Source organism: Bos taurus, chromosome 1, assembly GCF_002263795.3.
Source record: "Bos taurus isolate L1 Dominette 01449 registration number 42190680 breed Hereford chromosome 1, ARS-UCD2.0, whole genome shotgun sequence".
Classification (NCBI taxonomy): Eukaryota; Metazoa; Chordata; class Mammalia; order Artiodactyla; family Bovidae; genus Bos; species Bos taurus.
In genome coordinates, this window is record NC_037328.1 from 141692890 (window position 1) to 141716575 (window position 23686).

The 23686-nt window shown below is 48.2% G+C and overlaps 2 protein-coding genes across 9 annotated transcripts in view; one reads left to right on the forward strand and one right to left on the reverse strand.

Moving 5' to 3' along the window:
* Window positions 1–13610, forward strand: part of MX1 (MX dynamin like GTPase 1) — a 38196-nt gene extending 24586 nt beyond the window's left edge. For all 5 annotated transcript variants that reach the window (XM_010801645.4, XM_005201988.5, XM_015473623.3 and 2 more), the window contains 7 exon segments: window positions 556–634; window positions 948–1070; window positions 1463–1604; window positions 4957–5115; window positions 8083–8159; window positions 9491–9730; window positions 13000–13610. In XM_010801645.4, coding sequence (XP_010799947.1) covers window positions 556–634; window positions 948–1070; window positions 1463–1604; window positions 4957–5115; window positions 8083–8159; window positions 9491–9730; window positions 13000–13230 — 1051 coding nt within the window. In that variant the 3' untranslated portion in view covers window positions 13231–13610.
* A 5086-nt stretch (window positions 13611–18696) lies between these two features.
* TMPRSS2 (transmembrane serine protease 2) overlaps window positions 18697–23686 on the reverse strand; it is a 46439-nt gene continuing 41449 nt past the window's right edge. For 2 of the 4 annotated variants that reach the window (XM_015473657.3, XM_015473655.3), the window contains exons 12-13: window positions 23243–23385; window positions 18697–23049 (exon numbers count right to left, since the gene is read on the reverse strand). In XM_015473657.3, the coding sequence (XP_015329143.1) occupies window positions 22876–23049; window positions 23243–23385 (317 nt within the window). In that variant the 3' untranslated portion in view covers window positions 18697–22875. The remainder of the gene's footprint in view (window positions 23050–23242; window positions 23386–23686) is intronic. The other 2 variants (XM_005202000.5, NM_001081585.1) reach the window with 2 other exon arrangements.

Consider the following 23686-nt stretch of genomic DNA (forward strand, 5'->3'; position numbering starts at 1 on the left):
TGAACTCATGTTTCCTGGCTGCCCTTCATCCTAAGAAGTCCTTTAACATGTGGAAAACTGTGTAGTAGCTCACTCTACAAACACATATTTGGAAAGAGTGAGAGGAGGGCTTGATCTCCTTCCCCAAGCAGCTCATGGTTTAAGTTGTCATTTTGGAGAAGGGTGGGTCCCCCAGTTCAGGCTTCATCCATGCACCTGTGTAAATATCTGTCAATATATTTTCATGAAGCCCAATACCAATGCACTGTGTATACAGAAGGGTATGTGCATGTTATGGAAACATATCTCTAGGTGATATGTGAATTTTTATAAAGACCATTTGTAGTCAGGTGTCATAAGACACATTTAATGTATCAGCTGGAAGGGATCATTCTATACCATTTTCAAAATATGCAACATTACAAAAATTCAGTCATGATTCTGTGTGATCCAGTTGCAGGACATGCCATCCAGTGGGAAGTAACTGCACTTACTTTGGCTTTCCCGAGCGACAGAGAGCCAACCTGCATTTTCTGGCTAGACCCAGGTGGACATGAATGTTGTCTTCTCTTGCAGGGACCTTCTGGAGGAAGGGAAGGCCACTATCCCCTGCCTGGCAGAAAGACTGACCAGTGAACTCATCATGCACATTTGTGTAAGTGCACGCAGAGCTGAACAGAATCTTGCAAGTGCAGAGCTAAACCATGTTGACACACACGGACTGCCTGGACATCTTGTTAAGATGTGGGCTCAGATTCAGGGGCTGTGGATGTGGCCTGGGATGCTCCCAGGGGGTGTGGCTATTGCCTGTCAGAGGATCACATGTAGGGTGGGATGCTGATAAACTACCCACCTGGCCTAATTAAAAATGAGCTTCTTGCAAGCACTGGCCTAACCCTAGCCCTTCCCCATCGCCAACCACAGCTCATTCCCTCTTCGTATTTATGTCTTTCTGTTGTTTTTCTCAGAAAACTCTGCCCCTGTTGGAAAATCAAATAAAGGAGACTCACCAGAGAATAACAGAGGAGTTACAGAAGTATGGCAAGGACATCCCAGAAGAAGAAAGTGAGAAAATGTTCTGTCTGATAGAGGTGAGGACTGCCAGTGGCGCCAAGCCGGGGAGTCGTACATCACCATCCACAGGGATTGTGGGCGTCACGCTCATCTGTCTTCACTTCCCTAAAGCTGATCCAAACGCGTTCTGCCCACTTAGCACCAAAACGGGCCCGGAGTTAGAAGGCGGGCAGGGAGTGGTGGAGCACCCCATGCGTGCTATTGGCTCTTCCTCAAGTGCGTTCCCTCACTGGGGACCCCCCCAGGCTGTGAGGGGAGTTTGGGGTTGTCTGCTGCCCAAGCTTCTTCTCCCCTGTCCTCCCATCTGGCCTGAGAGACAGCAAAGAGGGACTCACCCATGCACACGACTGCCAAACTCCCTTGCTCTGTTTGGAATATCTCTGCTGATTCTTTTTTTTCTTCTTGGCAGAAAATTGATACATTTAATAAAGAGATCATCTCAACAATAGAAGGGGAGGAATTCGTGGAGCAGTATGACTCCCGACTGTTTACCAAAGTACGAGCCGAGTTCTCCAAATGGAGTGCTGTGGTTGAGAAAAATTTCGAAAAAGGTGAGTCTGAGGCACCACGGTAAACATGTCAAGTTGAGCTGAGTCCAAGGCTGGGGGAGGTGCGTGATGACGGTGGTCAAGGACGGTCAGAGTAAGGACTTGGCAGCGTGAAAGCCACATGTGCTGTTTCAAGTCCCTGAACTCAGGCCAGCAAGCATCAGGTTCAGACTTCAGAGGACACCTGGAGAGAAGATGCAGGTTCAATGGCCCATGCCAGTCATGACTCTTAGAAGACTCAGTTTTCCCTCAACAGGGAGCAGGTGAGCCTGCCATGTATGTCATGCCCTTTGTGTTCCCAGTGGTGCTGCCCCTGAAATAATCCAGTGGGTAATCCACTGAGGCCTTGAAACCTGACGTGTCCTGTAATGGATCTTATAGTCACTGTTTAGTTGCTCAGTCATCCGACGCTTTGCAACCCCACAGACTATAGCCTGCCAGGCTCGTCTGTCCGTGGGATTTCCCAGGCAAGATTAATGGAATGGGTTGCCATTTCCTCCTCCAGGGCAACCTCCCAACCCAGGGATCAAACCCATGTCTCCAGGTTGGCAGGTGGATTCTTTACCACTGTGCTACCTGGGAAGCCCTTATAGTTGCAGTGGCGAAAAGAAAATACAGCAGCATCTTGGGTACCACCTTGCATCATCAAATCCTCAAGAGTCTAAGAAAAGTAGAAAATGTGATTTGAAATTTTTTTTTACTATTTTAAGAAGCCTAAAGGACTGCAATACACCAGGCTCCTCTGTCCTTCACGATCTCCCAGAGTTTGCGCAAACTCATGTCCATTGAGTCTGTGATGCCACCCAGCCACCTCATCCTCTGTCATCCCCTTGTGCTGCTTACAGAAGCCAAGTCCGTGAGCGGAGAGTTGTACACCTGCTGTGCAGCGTGTTCTTATGTCGGGGAGGGGGAGCACCATGCTAACCCCTTTCAAAGAAAACAACAGTCTTTGGCTTCCAGAAGCTCCCTCGTGGCATTGCCTGGCCAGGTTTTTATGGCAAAAGTGCTTATGGCAAACAGCCTGTGAGAAAAATGGCTCATTTTTTTAAACGATAAATTCCTCCCAACAAATGATCAGTTCCATATCACTGGGTGTCCAAATGTAAGAATTGATTTGGACCCCTACTGCACCTGCTATACAAAAATAAACTCAAAATGGATCAAAAACCAAAGTGTGCGAGCCAAACCTGTAAAACTCTTAGAAGAAAGCATAGATTTAAAACTTTGTGACCTTGGGATTAGGTAGTGGTCTCTTCAGCTAGGACACCTGAAGCAGAAGCAACACAAGGGAAAAAATGATATATTGGATTTCATCAAAATTTAAAAGTTGTGTGCATATCAAAGAACACTATCCAGGAACACGATCAAGAAAATGGAAAGACATTCCACAGAACTGGAGAAAGTATTTAAAAAGCATGTATATGATAAGGGTCTAGTCTTTATAGGACTTCACTTCCTAGGTGGTGCTAGTGGTAAAGAACCTGCCTGGCAATGCAAGAGACCTACAGTTGTGAGTTTGATCCCTGGTTCTGGAAGATCCCCCGGAGAAGGAAATGGCAACCCACTTCAGTATTTTTGCCTGGAAAATCCCCTGGACAGAGGAGCCTGGTGGGCTACAGTCCATAGAGTCACAGAGAGCTGGACACAACTAAAGTGACTTAGTACTCACTCACTTGTATTTATAATATGTGAAGCACTCTTACAGCTCAACAACAAAAAGAGAAATAATTCAATTTAAGGATGGACAAAGGATTGGAATAGACATTCCTCAAAAAAAAGAAAAAATATACAGGTATGGCTAATAAGATTGTCTTCCCAGTGGTCAGTGGTAAAGAATATGCCTGCCAATGCAGGAGACATGAGTTTCCTCCCTGGGTTGGGAAGATCCCGTAGAGGAGGAAATGGCAACCCACTCCAGGATTCTTGCCTGGGAAATCCCATGGACAGAGGAGCCTCAGGGGCTACAGTCCATGATAGGTGACAAAGAGTCAGACACAACTGAGCACCTGCACACACATGGCTAATAAGCACGTGACAAGATGCACAATATTGTTAGCCATCAGAAATGCAAGTTAAATCCCATCTCACACGTACTAGAGTGGCCCTTATGCTAAGTGGAAGAAGTGAGACACAAAAGGCCACAGGATATACAGTTCCATTTACATGAAATGTTCAAGACAGGCAAGTCCATAGAAATAGAAAGTGGATTAGTGGTTTCAGGGGCTGGATAGAGGGAATGGGGAATGAGTGCTGATGGAAACAGGGTTCCCTGGGGTGGTGGAAATGCTTGAGAATTAGATAGTGGTGATGTTTGCACCACTTTGTGAATATAATAAATATATACTTTAATAATGGTGAATTTATGGTATGCCAATTAAATCTTAATTTTTTTAAATGCCTTTCAGAAAGTATCTCCTAACCAAAAGCGGGTAACCAGGCTACCATCCCTGGTTAGTTCTTCAAAAAGAAGGAACCTTAGTCCTTCTGAATCATCCTCCCCCCCACCCCATGAAGGAGGTTCTTCACACCCTAGTTTGTTTAGAGTAAAAAGAATTCCAAGAATATAGGGGAAAAAGTAAGTGCTTTATGTGGTAAACAGTGATAACATATCACATTAATAATCCAACTGTATTATCCCTCTGGTTTATAAGTACATTTTACTGCAACCTGGGAATATATGCTGAGTCACTGACTCCAGCTGGCGTTACGGTCATTTCTTTATTTTTTTTTTAAGTGGGTCCACCTCGAGTGGCATGTGGGATGCTAGCTCCCCGACCAGGGATCAAACCCTCGCCCCCTACACTATGCCCACAGAGTCCTAACCACTGGACCGCCAGGAAAGTCTCCATTTCTATTTTTTAAAGTGTCTGCAGGTCATAGTATTCTATGATACAATTTTCTTTACAAAATCAAATTTGATTTACCAAGTTTCCTACTCAAGTTACCTTTTCCAGAATATGTCTTGGGACTTCCCCAGTGGTCCAGTGGTTAAGACTCCACCTTTCAATGCTGAAGGTAGAGTCCAGCTGGTTCAGTTCCGGGTCAAGGAACTAAGATCCCACATGCTGTGGTGTGCAGCCAAAATTTTTTTAAACTGTCTTAGTAAGTTTCTGCATTTGCTATTTTTCAGTGTCCTTCCCTGGCTTTACACATGCCATCTTGAGATGACTAAGGACAGTTATCTCAAAATCTGTTTCTTTATTGCAATCCTTGAATCTTTTTCAATTTGAAAATCAGATTTGATTTTTTTTCTTGCTCCTCTGTATTTTCAGGAAGGTCAGAATGCTACTGTGTTCAGCCAAACCAGCAAGGTTATTTCTGCAAAATAATTCAGAGCTATCCTTTCCTTCTGTAGGTTATGAAGCCATACGTAAAGAAATCAAGCAATTTGAAAATCGGTATCGTGGCAGAGAGTTGCCAGGGTTTGTGAATTACAAGACGTTTGAGACCATCATAAAAAAGCAGGTCAGAGTTCTGGAAGAGCCTGCTGTGGACATGCTGCACACGGTGACAGGTGGGTTCTTGGTTTTACTTTAGGCATTTTATCAATTTTTCTAGGAGAAGGTCAAAGCCAGTACCTCCTGCTGGGGTGTTTTCCAACACAAGCAACCCAACCAGTCTTCTCCAGACTGTAACTGGGTGTCCAACAATTCATTCCCCTTCTGACACTAACTGCCTAGAGTTCACATAGACCCACAGTTCAGCTCACAAGACCCGCCTCTGTGGATGGCAGCTCCGTGTCTGAGACTCCTGTACTGCTGTGTGACCAGCTATAAGTCACAGTTCCCACCACCCACTCCTGGGATTCCATACTCAGCTGAAACAGCTCACAGAACTCAGGAGCATACTCTACTTTACTGGTTTGCTATAAAGGATTTGCTTACCTTTACCAGTTTATTAGTGGGGCTTCCCAGGTGGCTCAGTGGTAAGGAATCTGCCTGCCAATGCAGGAGCCGCAAAAGACATGGGGCTTCCATCCCAGGGTCGGGAAGTTCACCTGGAGAAGGGAATGGCAAACCACTCCAGTATTCTTGCCTGGAGAATCCCATGGGCAGAGGAGCCTGGCAGAGATTAGTCCTGGGGTCACAAAGAATGGGACAAGATTGAGTGAGCACACACACACACACCAGTTTACTGGTGTTGGATATGAAAGATTGCAAGTTTGCAACGAAAGTTTGCAGTGAAAGGTTGCAGATGAACGATATGCATAGTGTGTGATGTGGGCGGGTCACAAGTACGTCTGTTGGAGGAGTGGTGACAGCGGGACCACCCTTTCGGCATGTGGTCATGTTCACCAGCCTGGCTATCTTTGAGCCTGGTCATTAAGGGTTTTTATGAAGGTATAATCAATTATACAGCTTCCCTGGTGGCTCGGATGGTAAAGAGTCTGCTTGCAATGAGGGAGACCTGGGTTCAATCCCAGCATCAGGAAGATCCCCTTGAGAAGGGAATGGCAACCCATTTCAGTATTCCTGCCTGAAGAATTCCATGGACAGAGGAGCCCCGAGGGCTACAGTCCATGGGGTCACAAAGAGTCGGACATAACTAAGCTATTAACACACACACACACACACACACACACACACTCAATTATCCCATGGGAGCATAATCAATTTTTAATTCAATCTCCAGCCCTTCCCCTAGCCCCCAGAAGTTGGGGAGAAGGGGGAAGCTGGGTTGGAAGTTCCAGGCTTCTAATCAAAGGCTTGGTCTTTCTGGTGACCAGCCCCATCCTGAAGCTGTCTAGGGCCACCTTGTTAGAACAAGCGATGCTCCCGTCACCCAGGATATTCTAAGGGGTTTAAGAGCTCTGTGTTAGGAACCAGGGACAAGAACCAGATGTATGTTTCTTATCATACCTCACCTCCCTCTACTCCACCACTTTGCATACTTTACAATCTCAAAACACTATTGTTTATTCGAAATCTCTGAGAAGTAAGGTTGACTAAACAGCTGTACATGATGGGAGTGGGCTGCGCCTCTAAAGTGCGGCATGAGCCTGAGACGGTGTCACTGTGGTCACGTGCTGACCGCAAGCCAAGTGGGCACTGTGGAGGAGACGCACAGTCGCCCGCAGTACTCAGCACCCCCTTCTCCTCGAGAATCTTCACTCCCTGGTTTCCTGTTTACTGCTCTGAGCTTACTGAATCTCTTTTCTGTCATCTCCTTGGTCGACACCCTCCTCACTCAGGCTTCAACTGTCTCATTTTAGCATCGAGTTGTAATCTTGAGGATCCGTGAACTCGCAGGGGTGAAGGGAGGACAGCCTTTTCACAGTTGATAAGACACGTATTTCTTTTTTGTTTACTTTGCCCTTTTATTTATTTTTGGCCGCACAGGGTCTTCCCTTCTGTGCACAGTCTTTCTCAGTAGCCGCGAGTGGGGGCTACTCTCCAGTTGCCGTGAGCGGGCTTCTCATTTCGGTGGCTTCTCTTGTTGAGGAGCGTGGGCTCTAGGGCCTGTGGGCTTCAGTAGGTGCAGCACGTGGGCTCAGTAGGTGAGGCTCATGGGCCCAGTGGTTGTGGTATACAGGTTTAATTTCTCCTCGGCTTGTGGGATCTTCCTGGACCAGGGATCGAACTTGCGTCCCCTGCGTTGGCAGGCGGACTCTTATCCATTGAGCCACCACGGAAGTCCAAGTGGCTTCCCTGGTATTTCTAACTAAATTTTACCTTCAGGCTTAATAACTATAAACCAGAATCTGTAATTGTGTCTTGATGATCAATTGTGCATTCTTCAGTCAGTCCTAAAGAAAATTCTTGTGTAATGCTTCAAGGCTTTCTGAAAATTCTTCAGAAAACATTAAAAAGTCTATATATACCTATTTCTGTTTAGAAAAATGTGATATGTAGCCAAAAGATTTCCAAGCATAGCAGCCAGTGGTTAGCACTGGTCCAGTGGTTAGGACTCTGCACTTCCATTACAGGGGCGAGGATTCACTCCCTGGTCAGTGAACTAAGATCCCACATGCCTCACAGTGTAGCCAAAAAAAATTTCCAAGCATAAAGATACTGTACATCACACTAAGATAACATTCTGTGAGGAAGTCAAGTGGAAATATCAGTTTCAAAAATGAAATAATGTAAGTTTTCTGATTGAAATGAGAGTTTGTTCACCTATTTGTTTCAAATGGATAACAGAGCTATTTTGATTCCATTGATGTATTTTAAAAAGTGATGTGTTTTACTATAAATATTAATGTATTTATAATAACAGAAATTGCATTCTTTGCAACTATTTATACTTGGGAAGAAAATGTAAACATCAGATAAATATTTCAGTGGACATATAGATTTTTAAAATTCCTCCAGGATGTTTTTGAGTAAGAAAGCACACCTTCTTCCTTCAGAAAGAAAGAGAAGATTGGGGGTGGGGAAGAGGGAGGCAGGGAACTGTTTCTGTTGTTTTACCCTCTTATTTTTTGCAATTTATGAAGTCATGGGTCCTTCCAGCAAGACTTGACTTTTCTTTCTTTCACCAGATATAATCCGGAATACCTTCACAGATGTTTCAGGAAAACACTTTAATGAATTTTTCAACCTCCACCGAACTGCCAAGGTAAAACTGACCATTAAGTTACTTTAAAAAAAAAAATGTAGGCCTGACATTAGAAAACAGATTTCTTAGATTAAGACTGTTCAACCTTTATTATGTATTTGGAGAAGCAAATAGTCAAGATCAATAGTGAATTTAAGATATGAGCGATGATGTCTCGTTAAAGGCAGTAAGAGGGAGAGAAAGAGAGAAACAATTCAGAAGGAAAATATTTAGTCACAGGAACAGAGGAGAGCCACAGTAAGTGTGGAACCCTGTTACAGCTGAAGAGAATGGTCCTGAACCTGGAAACTCATCAAGGAAACCAAATAGGAACGACTCGTCCGATCTAGGAACAGGGGCTCCCCCTTGTCCTGGCTTGGGCTGCATAGCTAATACCACTGCAGACACTTAATATTTCTCATAGTCCAAGAGACTGGAATCCCAGATGGAGGTGCTGGTGGCCTCATTGGCGTCTTCACGAAACAGGAGGCTGGGGGCAGAGGTAGAGAGAGAGGTCCCTGGGATCTCTTCTCAGAGGGTCACTAACCCATTTGTGGGGGCCCCACCCTCATGACCTAATTACCTCCCAAAGGCCCCCCACCTCCAAATTCCATCCTGTTGAGGATTAGGCTTTCAATGCATGAATCTGGTGGGGACACGAACCTTAGACCCAGCACCCAGCAGAGATGGGAAGACTGGCTCTGCCTTTTGCAAGCCAGAGGTCTTGGGGCTTCTTAACCTGCCTGGGCCTCTGATTCCTCATCTACAGACTAGGACTAAGAGTGCCCTCTTAGTCAGAAGGAACATAGAGAAGAAGATTTAGGACCACACTTGGCATCACACTCTTGCATTCAGTGAAGCCAGGGGGTCCAGGTAACTTTCTGTGTGAAGGGTCCCCTCTTTGACTTTCTGGCAGCCAGTTCCTCTAAACCCCAGGAACATGGAATATGTGCAATTTGACTGATGGAATCTGGCTCCCATCTTATCCCTGTGAGCTCTCTGGTAGAAAAATATTTCTCCTCCTCAGATGGAAAAGTCTGTAAAAGGGAAAAGGAAAAAAGCTGGAAATCAGGCCTGAGAACAGAGCCCATGCAGGTTCCCAGGCCCTGGGGATGCACGGTCTGGTCATCTGTGTGGCTCAGGCTTCCTGGGAAACTCTGACCCTCAGCCAGAATAGGAAGTCCCACTCCCTACCCAGAGAAGCTGTTGTGGGGACAGAAGGCTGCTCCAAAGCCACCAGCTCTTTTCTAGATGGCACCTGCTAGGGGTGGCCTTTGCAGTGGAGTTATTGTCCTCTGACCCAATGCTTTGTTTCTAGATGGAAATTCTGTTGTGTTTCTCCTTTGCTATAGTCCAAAATTGAAGACATTCGATTAGAACAAGAAAATGAAGCTGAGAAGTCCATCCGACTACATTTCCAAATGGAGCAGTTGGTCTACTGCCAGGACCAGGTGTACCGGCGTGCATTGCAACAGGTCAGAGAGAAGGAGGCAGAAGAAGAAAAGAACAAAAAATCAAACCATTACTTCCAATCCCAGGTCTCAGAGCCCTCCACAGATGAGATCTTTCAACACCTGACCGCGTACCAGCAGGTGAGTCTGCTAGTCTCAGGACAGTGCTTCTCATCCATTCTCTGTCTCTGAGAATGAAGAGCCTGTCTCTTCAGTCTTATCCCTGTAAGGGGACCACCAGCCCCATCTTTCAGCCCTTGGTAAGCCTCTGTAGGAGCAATTCAATCAGACATGGAAAGAGTTGTTACTTAGAGCCATCTGCATCTGGTTTGGGCTGGCTGTGTGGCCCCAGTCAAGTTATTTAACCTCTCTGAGCCTTAGCTTTCCTCTCTAAAAGGAGGTAAAGTGGTTACCTCCTCCCAGGGTCCTTGTGAATATTCAGCAGGATAAGTGTAGAAGGCAGTGACCACTGGCCCTGGAGAAGCTGCTGTTCACAGAGACTTGTACTTTGATTGCTACCCTACCTTTGGGGCTTCCCAGGTGACACTAGTGGTAAAGAACCCACCTGCCACGGCAGGAGATGTAAGAGACGTGGGTTCAACACCTCAGTAGGGAAGATATCCTGGAGGAGGGCGTGGCAACCTATTCTAGAATTCTTTCCTGGAGAATCCCACGGACAGGGCAGCCTGGCAGGCTGTAGTTCATAGGGTTTCACAAGAGTTGGACATGACTGAGCAATGTAGCACATGCACTTTATGTTTCAAATAACTTGAGGGTCCATCTAATTCATCTGGGGAAGGATGCATAACTCAGAGCCCGGGGGGATGTGAAAGTCTGGACAAGAAGACAAATGGCAACCTCCTGGTTTACCAGATGTCTCCATCACTTCAGGCAGAGCATCTCACACCAACCATGCTCACATGTTTCCAGGATCTTCCAGAGATGCAGATGTAGCAGTAGCGGGGCAGGTCTGAGATGGGGCACAATTCTGCATTACTGACGGGTTCCCAGAGGATGCCATGCTGCTGGATGGGGATACACTCTGAGCAACAAAGCTCAAACGGTCAGACTCTGCAGACCTTGGGATGTGCACGGGTGTGTGTGAAGCCAGTAAAGGGCAAGGCGAGGGCAGCCCTGTGCCCCCTTGGTTTCTCCTGCAGCCAAGCTCACCCCCCAGTGCTGCCTGGCAGAACCTTTGAGATTGAGTAATACACACACACTCATACACACATATTAAAGCCTTCACCTGATTGGGTGAGGCCCACCCACATTCTTGAGGATGATCTTTTTTTTTTTTCTCTCTCTCTTGTATTCTTTGAGTCTTGCTTTCTGTCCTGGTCATCTGATAGTACATCTTATATTTCGTAATAGACTACAGAATACTTGAAGAGTACAATTTAAAGAAACAGAATCATAGAATATAGAAATTTTGACAATTTTCTGCACTATGCTATTGTCAAAAGCAGGAAAGAATGCCAACTAGCAAGGCTTAGGACAGTCTAACAAGAACCATAATGAAGACAAAGAAATTGTGTTAGGAATGAGGCTACAAGTCCATAGTAGCTTTACTTACTTAAAATTGACTGATTGGAGCTATTAACCACATCTACAAAATATCTCCACAGAGATACCTACATGAGAGTTTCATTGAATAAGTGGGTCTACAACCCAGTCAAGCTGACACATGAAACTGACCATTATATCTAGGGAAAGGCTAGGGCTTGTTTTATATCTATAAGTATAAACAAAGGAACTGGCTTATACAATTATGGAGGCTGGCTCATCAAGTCCAAGGTAGGTAGGACAAGCCATGCAGAAAGCCAGGCAGGTGCCGAATCTGCAGACCACAGGCCAAAGTCCTTCTTCCTCAGAAGAATTTCTACCTGCAGTGGAGGAGTTGACACCTTTGTGCCTTTAAATTTCCTACCCAAGAACATCAGGAGACCCCTGATGTTCCTCCTTAAATATCCTTTTGGGGAGTCTCAAAAGTGTTTAAACTTCTCTTTGTGTAGGTGGTATACACGTCTGGAGTTTATTCCTACTTCTTATCTCATCTTTGTACCTCCTATCAATGAGATTCTTCTTCCATGACATCTCATTTGTAGATTTCTGTATGTTGTCTTACATTTGTCAACTGTGCTGATTCCTTTAACTGTCTGTGGTGGTTTTACATCTGTTTCTCCAAGTTTTCCCAACAAACACTCATCCCTCTGCAGACAGTGGTGGTTTTACACTCTCCCTGATCTTTCCAGTTTTTATATCTCAAACTTTTCTTGCCCCTTTAGTGCGACTTGAAACCACTGTAGACCAGCAGACAGCCTTGCCCTGTCCTGACTTTAATGAGAACGCCCTACTTTTCCTATCAAGTATGATCCTCACTGGATAAAGTCAAGATGTTAGCAGGGCTGGGTGCCTTCTTGAGGGTCTAGAGGGAGAATCTCTTTCTTTGCCTAGTCCAGCAGAAACAAAGGAAAATAGTCAAGTAAAGCAAATTAATATCGGGTTGGCCGAAAAGTTCATTTGGGTGTCTGCCTTTTTTCATTTTTCTGATTAAATTTATTCTTTGGATAATTTTTTTAGTAGACCAAAAGGAAGCAGAGGACGTGGGTGAGGTGGGAAGCAGGTATTGTCTCAGGAAGGACTCCCTCAGGAAGAGGGAGAAAGGAAAGTTGAAAGTGACTTCCAGCGTGCTTAGAACTCAGAGGGCTCCCTTCTGTGGCTTTTGATAGCCCACCTCCTTTTATGCTAAATAATTTCAGCCTTGATTTAAAACAACAAAAAAAGAGGTTATAGAATCTTTTAGGGAGAGTTGTAAATGATTTTAAAATGCAGGTTTGTTTAAATTTATTTTTAATTGGAGGATAATTGCTTACAATGTCGTGTTGATTTCTGCCATACAACAAGAAGAATCATCTGTAAATACACATATGTCCCCTCCGTCTTGAACCTCCTTCCCATTCCCTCACCCCCATCCTACCCTCTAGGTCATCACAGAGTATGGAGTTGAGCTCCATGTGTTACATAGCAACTTTCCATTAGCTAGGTATTTTACACATGGTAATGCATATGTTTAAATGCTACTCTCAGTTCCTCCCACCCACAGACTGTCCACAAGCCTGTCCGCTGTACTTTCTGTACTCCGTGCATTTACCTTCCTAGGGCACGTTTTGCCCTCTTGCATCAGAAGTAACCATTTAGTGGTCTGGAGAGGCTGGCGGGAGCCCAGAGTGGGGGTTGGTCCCTAGCCTGGTGCTGCCCAGACCACAGAGGATGCGGGTGGGTTTGAAACCCAAGCGGGGACTGTGCACCCACGGGGTCTGGGTCCCTGCCGGGGTGCCGTGCTGAAGTCAGGGTGTCCTGGCTGCCGCGGCCCCTCACCCTCGTGTGAACTGCGCCTTCCTTCCTCGCAGGAAGTCAGCACCCGCATCTCCGGCCACATCCCCTTGATCATCCAGTTCTTCGTGCTCCGGACGTATGGCGAGCAGCTCAAGAAGAGCATGCTGCAGCTGCTCCAGGACAAGGACCAGTACGACTGGCTGCTGAAGGAGCGCACCGACACCAGAGACAAGAGGAAGTTCCTGAAGGAGCGGCTGGAGCGGCTGACCCGCGCTCGGCAGCGGCTGGCCAAGTTCCCGGGCTGAACCCGCCCTCCGTGTAGCCCCGGGTCTCCAGGGAGCGGACAGCCGACAGCTCCCCTGACGGCTGCACGCCCTCAACTGCCCGTTTCACAGATGCGTCAGTGGTCAGCCTGCGGCCGTAGTCTCTGCTGTCTCTTAGTGGATAAGCACACTGGCTTCAAGCATCAGGTGATTTCCTTCGATGCTTCATGCCCACCCTGCCCCATCCCTGAACTCTCTCCACCCCTCTGTCAGTTAATGATCCCTACACAGCACTGTAGAAGGGTCATTCCAATTGCTGTAATAGCCTTTCACACCCCATGTTTTAGGAACATGAGTGCCATACTTGTGAATGCATACAGAAGCCTATTTCTTCAATTTGTAATACACTTCTTTCTACCAGACATTTCTCTGACACTTTCTTTTCTAATGTTTATTTATTTTATTGTTATTTTGCTCACACTGAGTCTTCATTGCTGCACTCGGGCTTTCTCTGATTGTGGCGGCTGAGGGCTACTCCGCAGTCATGCTATCTGGGCTTCTTACAGCTGTGGCTTCTCATTGTGGTGGCTTGTCTTGTGGTGCACGGGCTCTAAGGCACGTGGGCTTCAGTACTTGCAACACGTGGGCTCAGTAGTGGCGGTGCATGGGCTTCATTGCTCCTAGGCATACGGGATCTTCCCAGATCAGGGATCAAACCTGTGTCTCCTGCCTTGGCAGGTGGATTCTTACCCACTGTGCCATCAGGAAACCCTCTCTGACACCTTCTTTATTTGGGAGACGTTTGAAAATGACAGCAGGTGGGAATCTGTGGAGCAATCAGTGGACACTAAGGCTGCCCTCTGTACTGGGTCAGGTCAGAAGGAATGGTTGAGCAAAAGAATGTGGTGGGTTATTTATAAGAGGCTAGAAGGGAAATGGGGAATAAAGTTAAAGAAATGGGACAGAAGGTAAAGCAATCAGCATTTGTGGTTTATAATGTATGCTGATCAAGCATCCAGTCTGCTTAATTGCTGGCCACCTAGTGTGGAGCTGAAAGGTGAAAATCTAAGTCGAGAGAGGTCACTGCCCACCTAGGAGGATTTTACAGCAGATGCTGTTCTGGTCTGGGAGGTGAGAAGGCAGAATATTAACCACGTGTTGTCCAGAAGGAGCAGAGCAGGGTCCCGACTGGCCTCCTTGGACTAGGCAGCCATGGGGACATGCAGACACCCAGCCAGAAGGGGAGTGGCTGCCTCATGAGCTGTCCATTCACTCCCAGGCCAAGCTGGACAACAGCTTGTTGGAAGAGGTGGACTAGCTGCACTGTCCCCTCCCATCTAGCCCCTGCCTCACCCCCACCCCTGGCCCCTTCTGACACTCAGGATTCCACAATCCTCAAAGCTTGGGACAATGCAAGAATTTCTGTACAAGATTATTTATGTATTATTTTCTTGGGCTCCGAAATCACTGCAGATGGTGACTGCAGTCATGAAATTAAAGGACGCTTGCTCCTTGGAGGAAAAGCTATGACCAACCTAGACAGCATTTTAAAAAGCAGAGACATTACTTTGCTGACAAAGGTCCGTATAGTCAAAGCTATGGTTTTTCCAGTAGTCATGTATGGATGTGAGAGCTGGACCATAGAGAAGGCAGAGAGTCGAAGAACTGATGCGTTTGAGTTGTGGTGTTGGGGAAGACTCTTGAAGAGTCCCTTGGATAGCAAGGAGATCGAACCAGTCAATCCTAAAGGATATCAGTCCTGAATATTCATTGGAAGGGCTGATGCTGAAGCTAAAGCTCCAATACTTTGGCCACCTGATTCGAAGAGCTAACTTATTAGAAAAGACCCTGATGCTGGTAAAGATTGAAGGCATGAGGAGAAGGGGACGACAGAGGATGAGATGGTTGGATGGCATCACTGACTCAATGAACATGAGTTTGAGCAGGCTCCAAGAGACGGTGGGGGCCAGGGAGGTCTGGCGTGCTGCAGTCCATGGGGTCGCAAAGAAATGGACTGAGCGACTGAACAACCAATGTACGAGAAGGGATGCTCTGAGACTTGGGGCTGCTGCCCCCTCGTGGCTGGCTGAGTAACTGCTCCAGTATCAGGCGTCCCATAGAATCTACCTCGACCAGAAAGAGGTGTCACTGTTGCCAAGGATTCTTCTTTGCTGTTGTTATAGTTTTCCTAGAGATTCCTAGATAGATGGGGGGAGAAAGCCGATAATATTTCAGAGAACAGGAATCAACTTGGGGGACAAGCCCACTGGGGACTCACAAGGAGGTCACAAGGTGCTGGGGACTCACAAGGTACTCACTTTCATCAGAAAGAGCAGGTGTCCAGGAATCCCTCAGATCTGTCCTGACTGGCCATCGACAGGGCAGAAGAACACTGGCTCCCCTCCTATCTGTTGAGGAGTCAAGCAGAGGCTGGCCTGGAGTCCGCTCTGTGTGAGTCCATCACTCAGAGGGCAGTGGGGCTCAGGCAAGCGGCTGAACTGCCCCCCATCCTCCAACCCCCACCGCCCCACCCCAGTCCCCCATCTCCTCTGTGAAGGGCAACACCAGGAGCAGAGCCTGCCTCTCGAGATTCTGCTGCCGGCTCCACAGCGCCGGCTTCAAGGTCCATGAACCTGGGCAGACTAAACTAGAGGAGCAATCATGCGTACTCAGGGACCCTCTCTTCAGGCAAGTCTGGGACTCGGTTGACCCCAGAGTGTGGGGTTGAGTTTGGAGCAGAGCTAGGAGAGGAACTAGATAACATTGAAGTGACAGAACTAGGAAGCCTCGGTTTTCCAGAATACAGGGTCTGCTGGTGCTTAGTAAACGCTGTGGGAGGGAGTGGGCGTAGGAGATGCCAGGCACATGTCCAAGTGACTTGCTGCTTGCTTGACTATCTTCTAAGATGCTACGGAGCAGCTACCTTTATTAGTTTCCTTCTTAGAGCAAAGACAAAAGCAGCCAGCCAGGAAAGTCCCCACCATCAGTTACTGTGTGGGAGGAAAGGAATCCAATCCAACTGGTAAACCAGGAAGCCCTAAAAGCAGCTAATGAGGCACTGACGTTGGCTTTCCAAGTGATTAGTGGATTTTCAGGGGATTATGAGTTCAGGTTCTTTAATCAAAGCAAAACGATGGCTCAAACACCAATATTTATGGGGTTAATTCATTTAAAATGAAATAGCTGGTATATTATGGGCTTTCGCAGGTGGCCTAGTGGTAAAGAATCTGCCTGCAATGGAGTAGATGTGGGTTTGATATCTGGGCGGGGAAGATCCCCCAGAGAAGGAAATGACAGCCCACTCCAGTATTCTTGCCTGGAGAATCCCATGGACAGAGGAGCCTGGTGGGTTGCAGTCCATGGGGTTGCAGAGTCAGAGAAAGCAGGCACAGCTGGTACATTAGTGACTTTTTAAAACAAAGAACTGATGCTTTTGAACTGTGGTATTGGAGAAGATTCTTCAAAGTCCTGTGGAAAGCAAGGAGATCAAACCAGTCAATCCTAAAGGAAATCAGTCCTGAATATTCATTGGAAGGACTGATGCTGAAGCTGAAGCTCCAATACTCTGGCCATCTGATGTGAAGAACTGACTCATTGAAAAAGACCCTGATGCTGGGAAAGATTGAAGGCAGGAGAAGGGGACGACAGAGGATGAGATGGTTGGATGGCATCACAGACTCAATGGACATGGGTTTGAACAAGCTCCGGGAGTTGGTGATGGACAGGGAAGCCTGGCGTGCTGCAGTCCACGGGGTTGCAAAGAGTTGGACATGACTGAGTGACCAAACTGAACTACTTTGGAAGTAGCATAAATTGCACATTTTTCTTAAAACACTGGGCACACTGGGAGAAGAGCTCTGGCCTGTACCATATCATACATCACCCTCTCTACATCCAGAGCAGAAAAGGACTGCGGCTGGGGGATAGGACTCCAACCGGGAGTATATGTGTGTGTGTGTGGCTCTTCACAAACTCGGGTCCAGGGTGAAGCCTTGGTCAAAAGAATAAAGTTTCTGAATTTTGAGCCAAATCAGGGCAACCCCAGGAGAACCAGGGAGGTGCTGAGAACAGACCAGGTGCCTGAGTTTAAGGCAGGACTGTGCCCTCCCCCATAACAGCTCAGTGAGAATCGAATCAAAGTTAATTCATTCTCTACCCTGGAAACTCACCTACTTCCCCAGCTGCAAGAAGCCACAAAGTGATCAACACAGATTCCACACCTTTAATACTCGTGTGTCCACTTTAGTATTTTGGGTTAATTTATATTAAGCAAATTAATGTTTGTCTCTTGTAAAGGTTTAAATACAGAAATATCTATTTCCCTAGTTTCAGCATTCAGGCTGGATCTTTGTTGTTTATATTTATTCATTTGGCTACGCTAGGTTTTAGTTGCCGCACGCAGGATCTTCGATCTTCTTTGTGGCACGTGGGATCTATTCCACCCTGGGATTAAACCCAGTCCTCCTGTTGGGAATGTAGAGTCTTAGCTACTGGATCACCAGGAAAGTCCCCTCCCTGGCTGAATCTTTTAAGTGAAATCAGCTTCATTCAAAATTAAAGCCACTCACGGGAGGAGGACTGCAAAATGAGAAATACGACTGAAAAAGACGTCAGCTGCCCTGCCACGTGGACACTTTTAGGACACAGTCCATCTTCATTATTCACAGATTCCGTACCGGTAGATCCACCTACTCATTAAAGTTGATCTGTTACCCCAAATGAACACTAGCAGCGCTTTCGTGGACACCGGCAGAGGAGCAAAAACACTGAATGGCTGATTGAGTGTGAAAATGGCTACCCTGCCTTCCTGCTTCAGCTCAGACTGTAAATAAGTATCCTTTTCAGTTTATTTAGCGCCTGTTCTTTAGCATTTTTGTATTTTCAGATGGTGATGTCAATGTTGAAATGGCCCCAAGCAGAATGGGAAGTGCTGTCTAATCTAAGTGCAGGAAGGCTGGCTGTGCCCTCCAGACAAAACATGTGTGCTAGGGAAGCGTCCTTCAGGAGTGACTTATGGGGTTGCTGGCCATGAGTTCAGTGTTAATGAATTGACAGTATCTACCAGTAAGGTGTCTTTAAGCAAACATACAGGAAACAAAATTCTATGGCGATCAGGTGACAAAGACTGGTGGCTGGCAGGCACCTGCCCCAACTTGTCCCCTTTCGTTCTTTTGTTGTTCAGTCGCTAAGTCATGTCCGACTCTTTGCGACCCCATGGACTGCAGCACGCCAGGCTTCCCTGTCCTTCACCATCTCCCGGAGTGATCTGACTCACGTCCATGGAGTTGGTGATGCCATCCAACCATCTCATCTCGTGTCATCCCCTTCTCCTCCTGCCCTCCCCTTCTCCTCCCACCTTCAATCTTTCCCAGCATCAGGGTCTTTCCCAATGAGTCAGCTCTTAGCATCAGGTAGTGAAAGTATTGGAGCCATAGCATAAAAGATTCTAAAGATGGCCCACATCAAAAAAAAAAAAAACTTAAAAAAAATATTATCTAACAAAACACATGTTTTCTTTACTTTTTTATTACAACTTTTACCATAATTTTAACACAAACTGACACAACGCAGACAATTCTCTCCAATCACCTGTTACACATTGGGACCTGCCAGATTTTGGCTATTTGAAGAACATGAGTGGATATCTCTTCCAGGGAGGAAAACATTTACCCTCTCTCTCTCTCTTACCTGTAGTCACAACTCCAGGGGCTGAGACACATGTTAAGGAAGCAGCTCTGCTGCCATGAGCTCACAGGAATTTTAGGGGAGGAGATGCTATACAAGTTTGAGAAGGCAGAATCTGAGGACTCTGGGGTCACTGAGCAGAGAGTTCTAGAAGGGAGTTGGGTCTCAGGGTCCATATCTGGGAGAAATGGGAGGTACAGGTGATGCTCCTTAAGGAGCTTGGTTACCTCCTATAGCAGGGGTCCCCAGCCCCTAGGATCAGTACTGGTCCAGGCTGCACAGCAGGAGGTGAGTGGCGATGGGAAACTTCATCGGCCGCTTCCCATCGCTTCACCTGAACCATCCCAGTTCATGAGAAAATTGTCTTCTATGAAACTGGTCCTCAGTGCCAAAAAGTTGGGGACTGATGCCTTCCCTCGTGGCTCAGATGGTAAAAAATCTGCCAGGAATGCAGGAGACCTGGATTCAATCCCTGGGTCGGGAAGATCCCCTGGAGAAGGGAATGGCTACCCACCCCAATATTCTTCCCTGGAGAATCCCATGGACAGAGGAGCTTGGCAGGCTACAGTCCATGGGGTCACAAAGAGTTGGACATGACTGAGCAATTAACACTTTCACACTTTCACTTTGCTATCCTACAGGACAAGCTGTGGGGGCCAGCAGGGCAGCCAGGAGACCACATCTGCCCCACCCCACCTGACCTCACCCCCTGCCAACCCACCATTCAGGGGCTGCCCTGACATCAAGGCCCAATGCGGAAATGCAGACCGGTTCTGCTTGCCACATGTTTGGAAAAAAAAATGCATAATTTATTTGTTCAGTTTTTCACAATTGAATTTTACAGTTTAAAAAAGATACAAAACAGAGAACAAACAGTGGTCACATAAATTAAAAGAAGCACTAAAGAAGGAATGCTTGCTCACCATGACGACGCTTTTTAAAATCTGACTCGGGAGCAGGCAGGTCAGGATGGCCCCTGGGATGCTGCCGCCCGAGCATCCTGCTAGCGCATCGTCCTGACTTCCACTCCAAGGTCAAGTCCTTGTGCAGAATCACTCAAGTCGTTCTGCGAAACCAGCGTGTCGGAGAGGAGGCAGGACCTCACAGCACCCGTGTTTACGCTTCACACTTGGTCACTGAAGCCTGACTCTCCCCTGCAGGGGAGCTTGAGGAGTGGTTGGAAGGGGCCAGGGGAGGCCCATGCACACCCCTCTCTCCTTTCTCACAAGCCCAGATGCTGTGCTTCAGGACAACATTTACAGAACATTAAATTGGGAGCAGTCACTTTGTGAAAGTAGCTCAAGTCGGCTACTGCTCACACAAGCAAAGGCAGCAGTAATTTCAAAAAGTAAGAGTAGGACTACGGCCCGGTTTCATGGGCACTGAGGTAGTAACAGGTAGACGCTTTACAGGAAACAGTGTTTCTTTAATTAGTATCCCTGATTTCCCTGGGTGAGCTCGATTTCCAGGTGAATGATTAGCAGGCGTTAAGAGGGTCAGCAGGCACCCTACTCGGGGTGAAGACCTCAGTGGGGGCCCGGGGCATTGCACCATCTTCAAGGGAGGCCAGAGAGAGACTGGAGAATAAGGCGGGTCTCCCTGGGTGGGGGCCCCCAGCAATGCTGGGGGTGATCACATATGTTCCCAGGGCTCTGTCTACACACCCCCCGAAAGAAAAAGGTTTGGGTCCCCTTTCAAGTGTCTATCAAGTCATCACCCATGAAGAGCTGGCCCCTTTATTTCCAGCCAGCACTCTGGGCTGCTAAGAAGGCACTCAAGAATGTTCATCAAATTCCCTCGTGGAGAGACAGGCCCTGGGGCTACCCTAAGTGGTCTCACCAGCAGTGGCCCCAGAGGCTGGCCCCTGCAGGTTCTGCCAGGCTTTTCGCCTTCCTTTCTCAAGCCGTCCAGCAGCTGAGAAGTCGCCAGCCCCCTGTGAATCCGAGGAGTCCCTGCAGTGGGACTCAGAGGGGAGGTCCCCGCGGGGCAGACCCCGTCCCCTTGCTCTGCGCTGGCTCTGCTGTCCATGGCCAGCCAGCCTCCCCGGTCAGATGAGGGGTCTGGAAGGGTGGGCCCGGGGGTAGGGGAGCCACGGGGTCTGCACAGAACTGTGGAAAGGGCCAAGACATACAGGATCATGATCGCATAAAAACAAAAGGACCTGGAATCACTTCAAAAAATACATAATGCGTGGGGATTAACAATCAGCCCCTTCTTTTTCTTGTGCAATGTTGTCAAGGACCCAGGCCATACAGATTAGCTGTTTGCCTGTTCAAAAAGGAAAAAGAAACGATATTATTTTCTTAAGACAAACAAAGGCAGAAAATTATTTTTCCCCTACATTGACAGGGAGGGCTTCCCTGGTGGCTCAGTGGTAAAGAGTCCACCTGCTAACACAGGAGACATGGGTTCTATCCCTGATCCAGGAAGATACCACATGCTTCGGAGCAATTAAGCCCATGTACCACAACCACTGAGCCTGGGATTAGAGCCTGTGCTCCACAACAAGAGTGCATGCTACATTGCTTCAGTCATGCCAGATTCTTTGTGACCTCATGGACCGAAGCCCGTCAGGCTCCTCTATCCATGGGATTCTCTAGGCAAGAATACTGGAGTGGGTTGCTGTGCCCTCCTCCAGGGGATCTTCCCAACCCAGGGATCGAACTCAAGTCTCTTACATCTCCCTGCACTGGCAGGCAGGTTCGTTACCACTAGCGTCACCTGGGAAACCCCCCATAAGAGAAGCCACTGCAATGAGAAGCCTGCTCACACCATGAGAGAGTAAACCCCGCTCACCACAATGAGAGAACGTCTGTGCAGCAATAAAGACCCAGCATAGCCAAGAATTAAATAAATAAATTATTTAAAAAATAAGACAAAGGGATATTTTTTTCTACAGCATGAAGGTTGGGTTAGACTGACAATGGAGGAGAACAGTATGTGCAAAGGCCCAGGGACAGGAGGGGCCGGGATGTTGGGGGGGGGTCCCATCACTCAGCACCGCTGGGACACAGGCATCTCTGGGCCAACCAAGCATGACCTTAGCCACTGAAAGTCATCCATGGTCTACGTAGTCCTGCTTTCTACTCCACCTCCTCTGTTGTCATCCAGCCGACCACCCCCCACCCCCGCCACCACTTCCTGCTGATGAGCCACCAGCATTGCCTAGACACACGGTGCCTGTTCGCTCTCTCATCCTGGAGGGACAGTTACCCCATGGCCTGCCTCACCTCCCCGGCCAGTCTCCCCAGGACCCCCTCCCAGCTTGCCTGCATCATGCAGGTCCTCAGTGCGACAGTGGGGGTCATGAATTTTCAGAACTCGGCCCTTTGTGGGGCGGGGACTGGCTGGGCCCCGAGTCACTTGAAGGTGTTAGGTCTTAGGTTTGGGCTCAGGAGAGACACAGGCCATGCCTCACCAGGCACTGCGCTCGGCTTCTGCCCCATCTCCTGGCACCTGGGCACCTTTGGAGACTTGAGGGAGACGGGACTTTCACCTGGAACCTGGCCCTGGAAGGAGCCAAAATCTGTGAGCACTGCCCAGTCCCAAGGCCCCTGCGATGGACAGACATCCAGTCCTCACCCAGGATCCAGACAGGACCCAAGACTGGGCCCCTCTGAGTATCATGCACCAGGCCAGAAGCCAGAGGCAGCAGGGGCACCAGGAACCCCTGGGATCTTTCCCTTCTCATGCCCTCTCCTTGTACCAGAGACCCCAGCTGCTCCCCTGGGTGCCTGTGACAGCCCAGAGAAGGATAGGCCTGAATCATGCCTGGCAGCCTCGCTCTGCTTTCTGCCCATCCCCAGAAGTTTGATGCAATGACATCTGAGTAGGTGAATGGAGCTATTAGAGCCAGAAGCAAGCCCATCACAGGTAACCCTGGACCCTGCAAAGCTGGGACCCAGAAGTTTTCATCCAAACGCATATGGGGAGGGGTGCGACCTGTCACAGGACCACACCTCCTAGGCCCCCAGGCTCTGACACAGTGAAGTGGGGAGCCGATCAGGAGGATGGAAAGGTTACCCTCATTTGTTGATAGATCCAGTCTGTGAACACTGTCACGTTCCCGTACACTCCCGGTCGGTACGCCTTGGCACAGCCTGACCCCCAGCTCGTGTCTCCAATCAGCCACCAGACACTGCTCTTCAGTGTGACCAGAGGACCTCCACTGTCACCCTGGGGGACACAGCAGGTTACAGAACAGAAGTCAATCCACAAGCCACACAGGCCAGAGGGCAAGAAGGTGGAATGAGGGCTCAGCGGGGTGACGGGACAGTCTCCAGGTCTCCTCCAACCCCGGGTCCCACATAGGGGAGGGACACACTTAATGGGCCCAGTGGGAGCCGGGCAAAGCCCAGCTGGTCATCACCTGGCAGGAGTCGACGGTGCCCCGCAGGTAGCCTGCACAGATCATGGCGGGCGTGATGAGGTTGTCATACATGTACTTGCTGTTGCACTTCCGGGGCTCAATGAGGTGCACCTTGGCCGCGTTCAGGTCATCTGAGGTCTTCCCTGCAACAAAAGACAGCATAGCTTTCACAGGAAGCCTGGTCTCCCTCCTGGACACGTGGACATACGGCCATGCCACTCCTACCAAGCCTGCTCCTGGGGAACCCAGGTACCTTTCAACTGCTGAGAGGCGTGCGTTTAAAGTGGCTCTGTATTATGTTTGGAGAGGACTACCTGCCTCTGGGCTGAGGACCAAGCTCCAACTGTGTCCTAGAGTCACCCGCTCATGGCCCAGCCACGTGGTTCCCTGGGATCACTTCTCCTCCTCCATCGATCTCTCCCCTCTGGACAGTTCCCAGGCTGA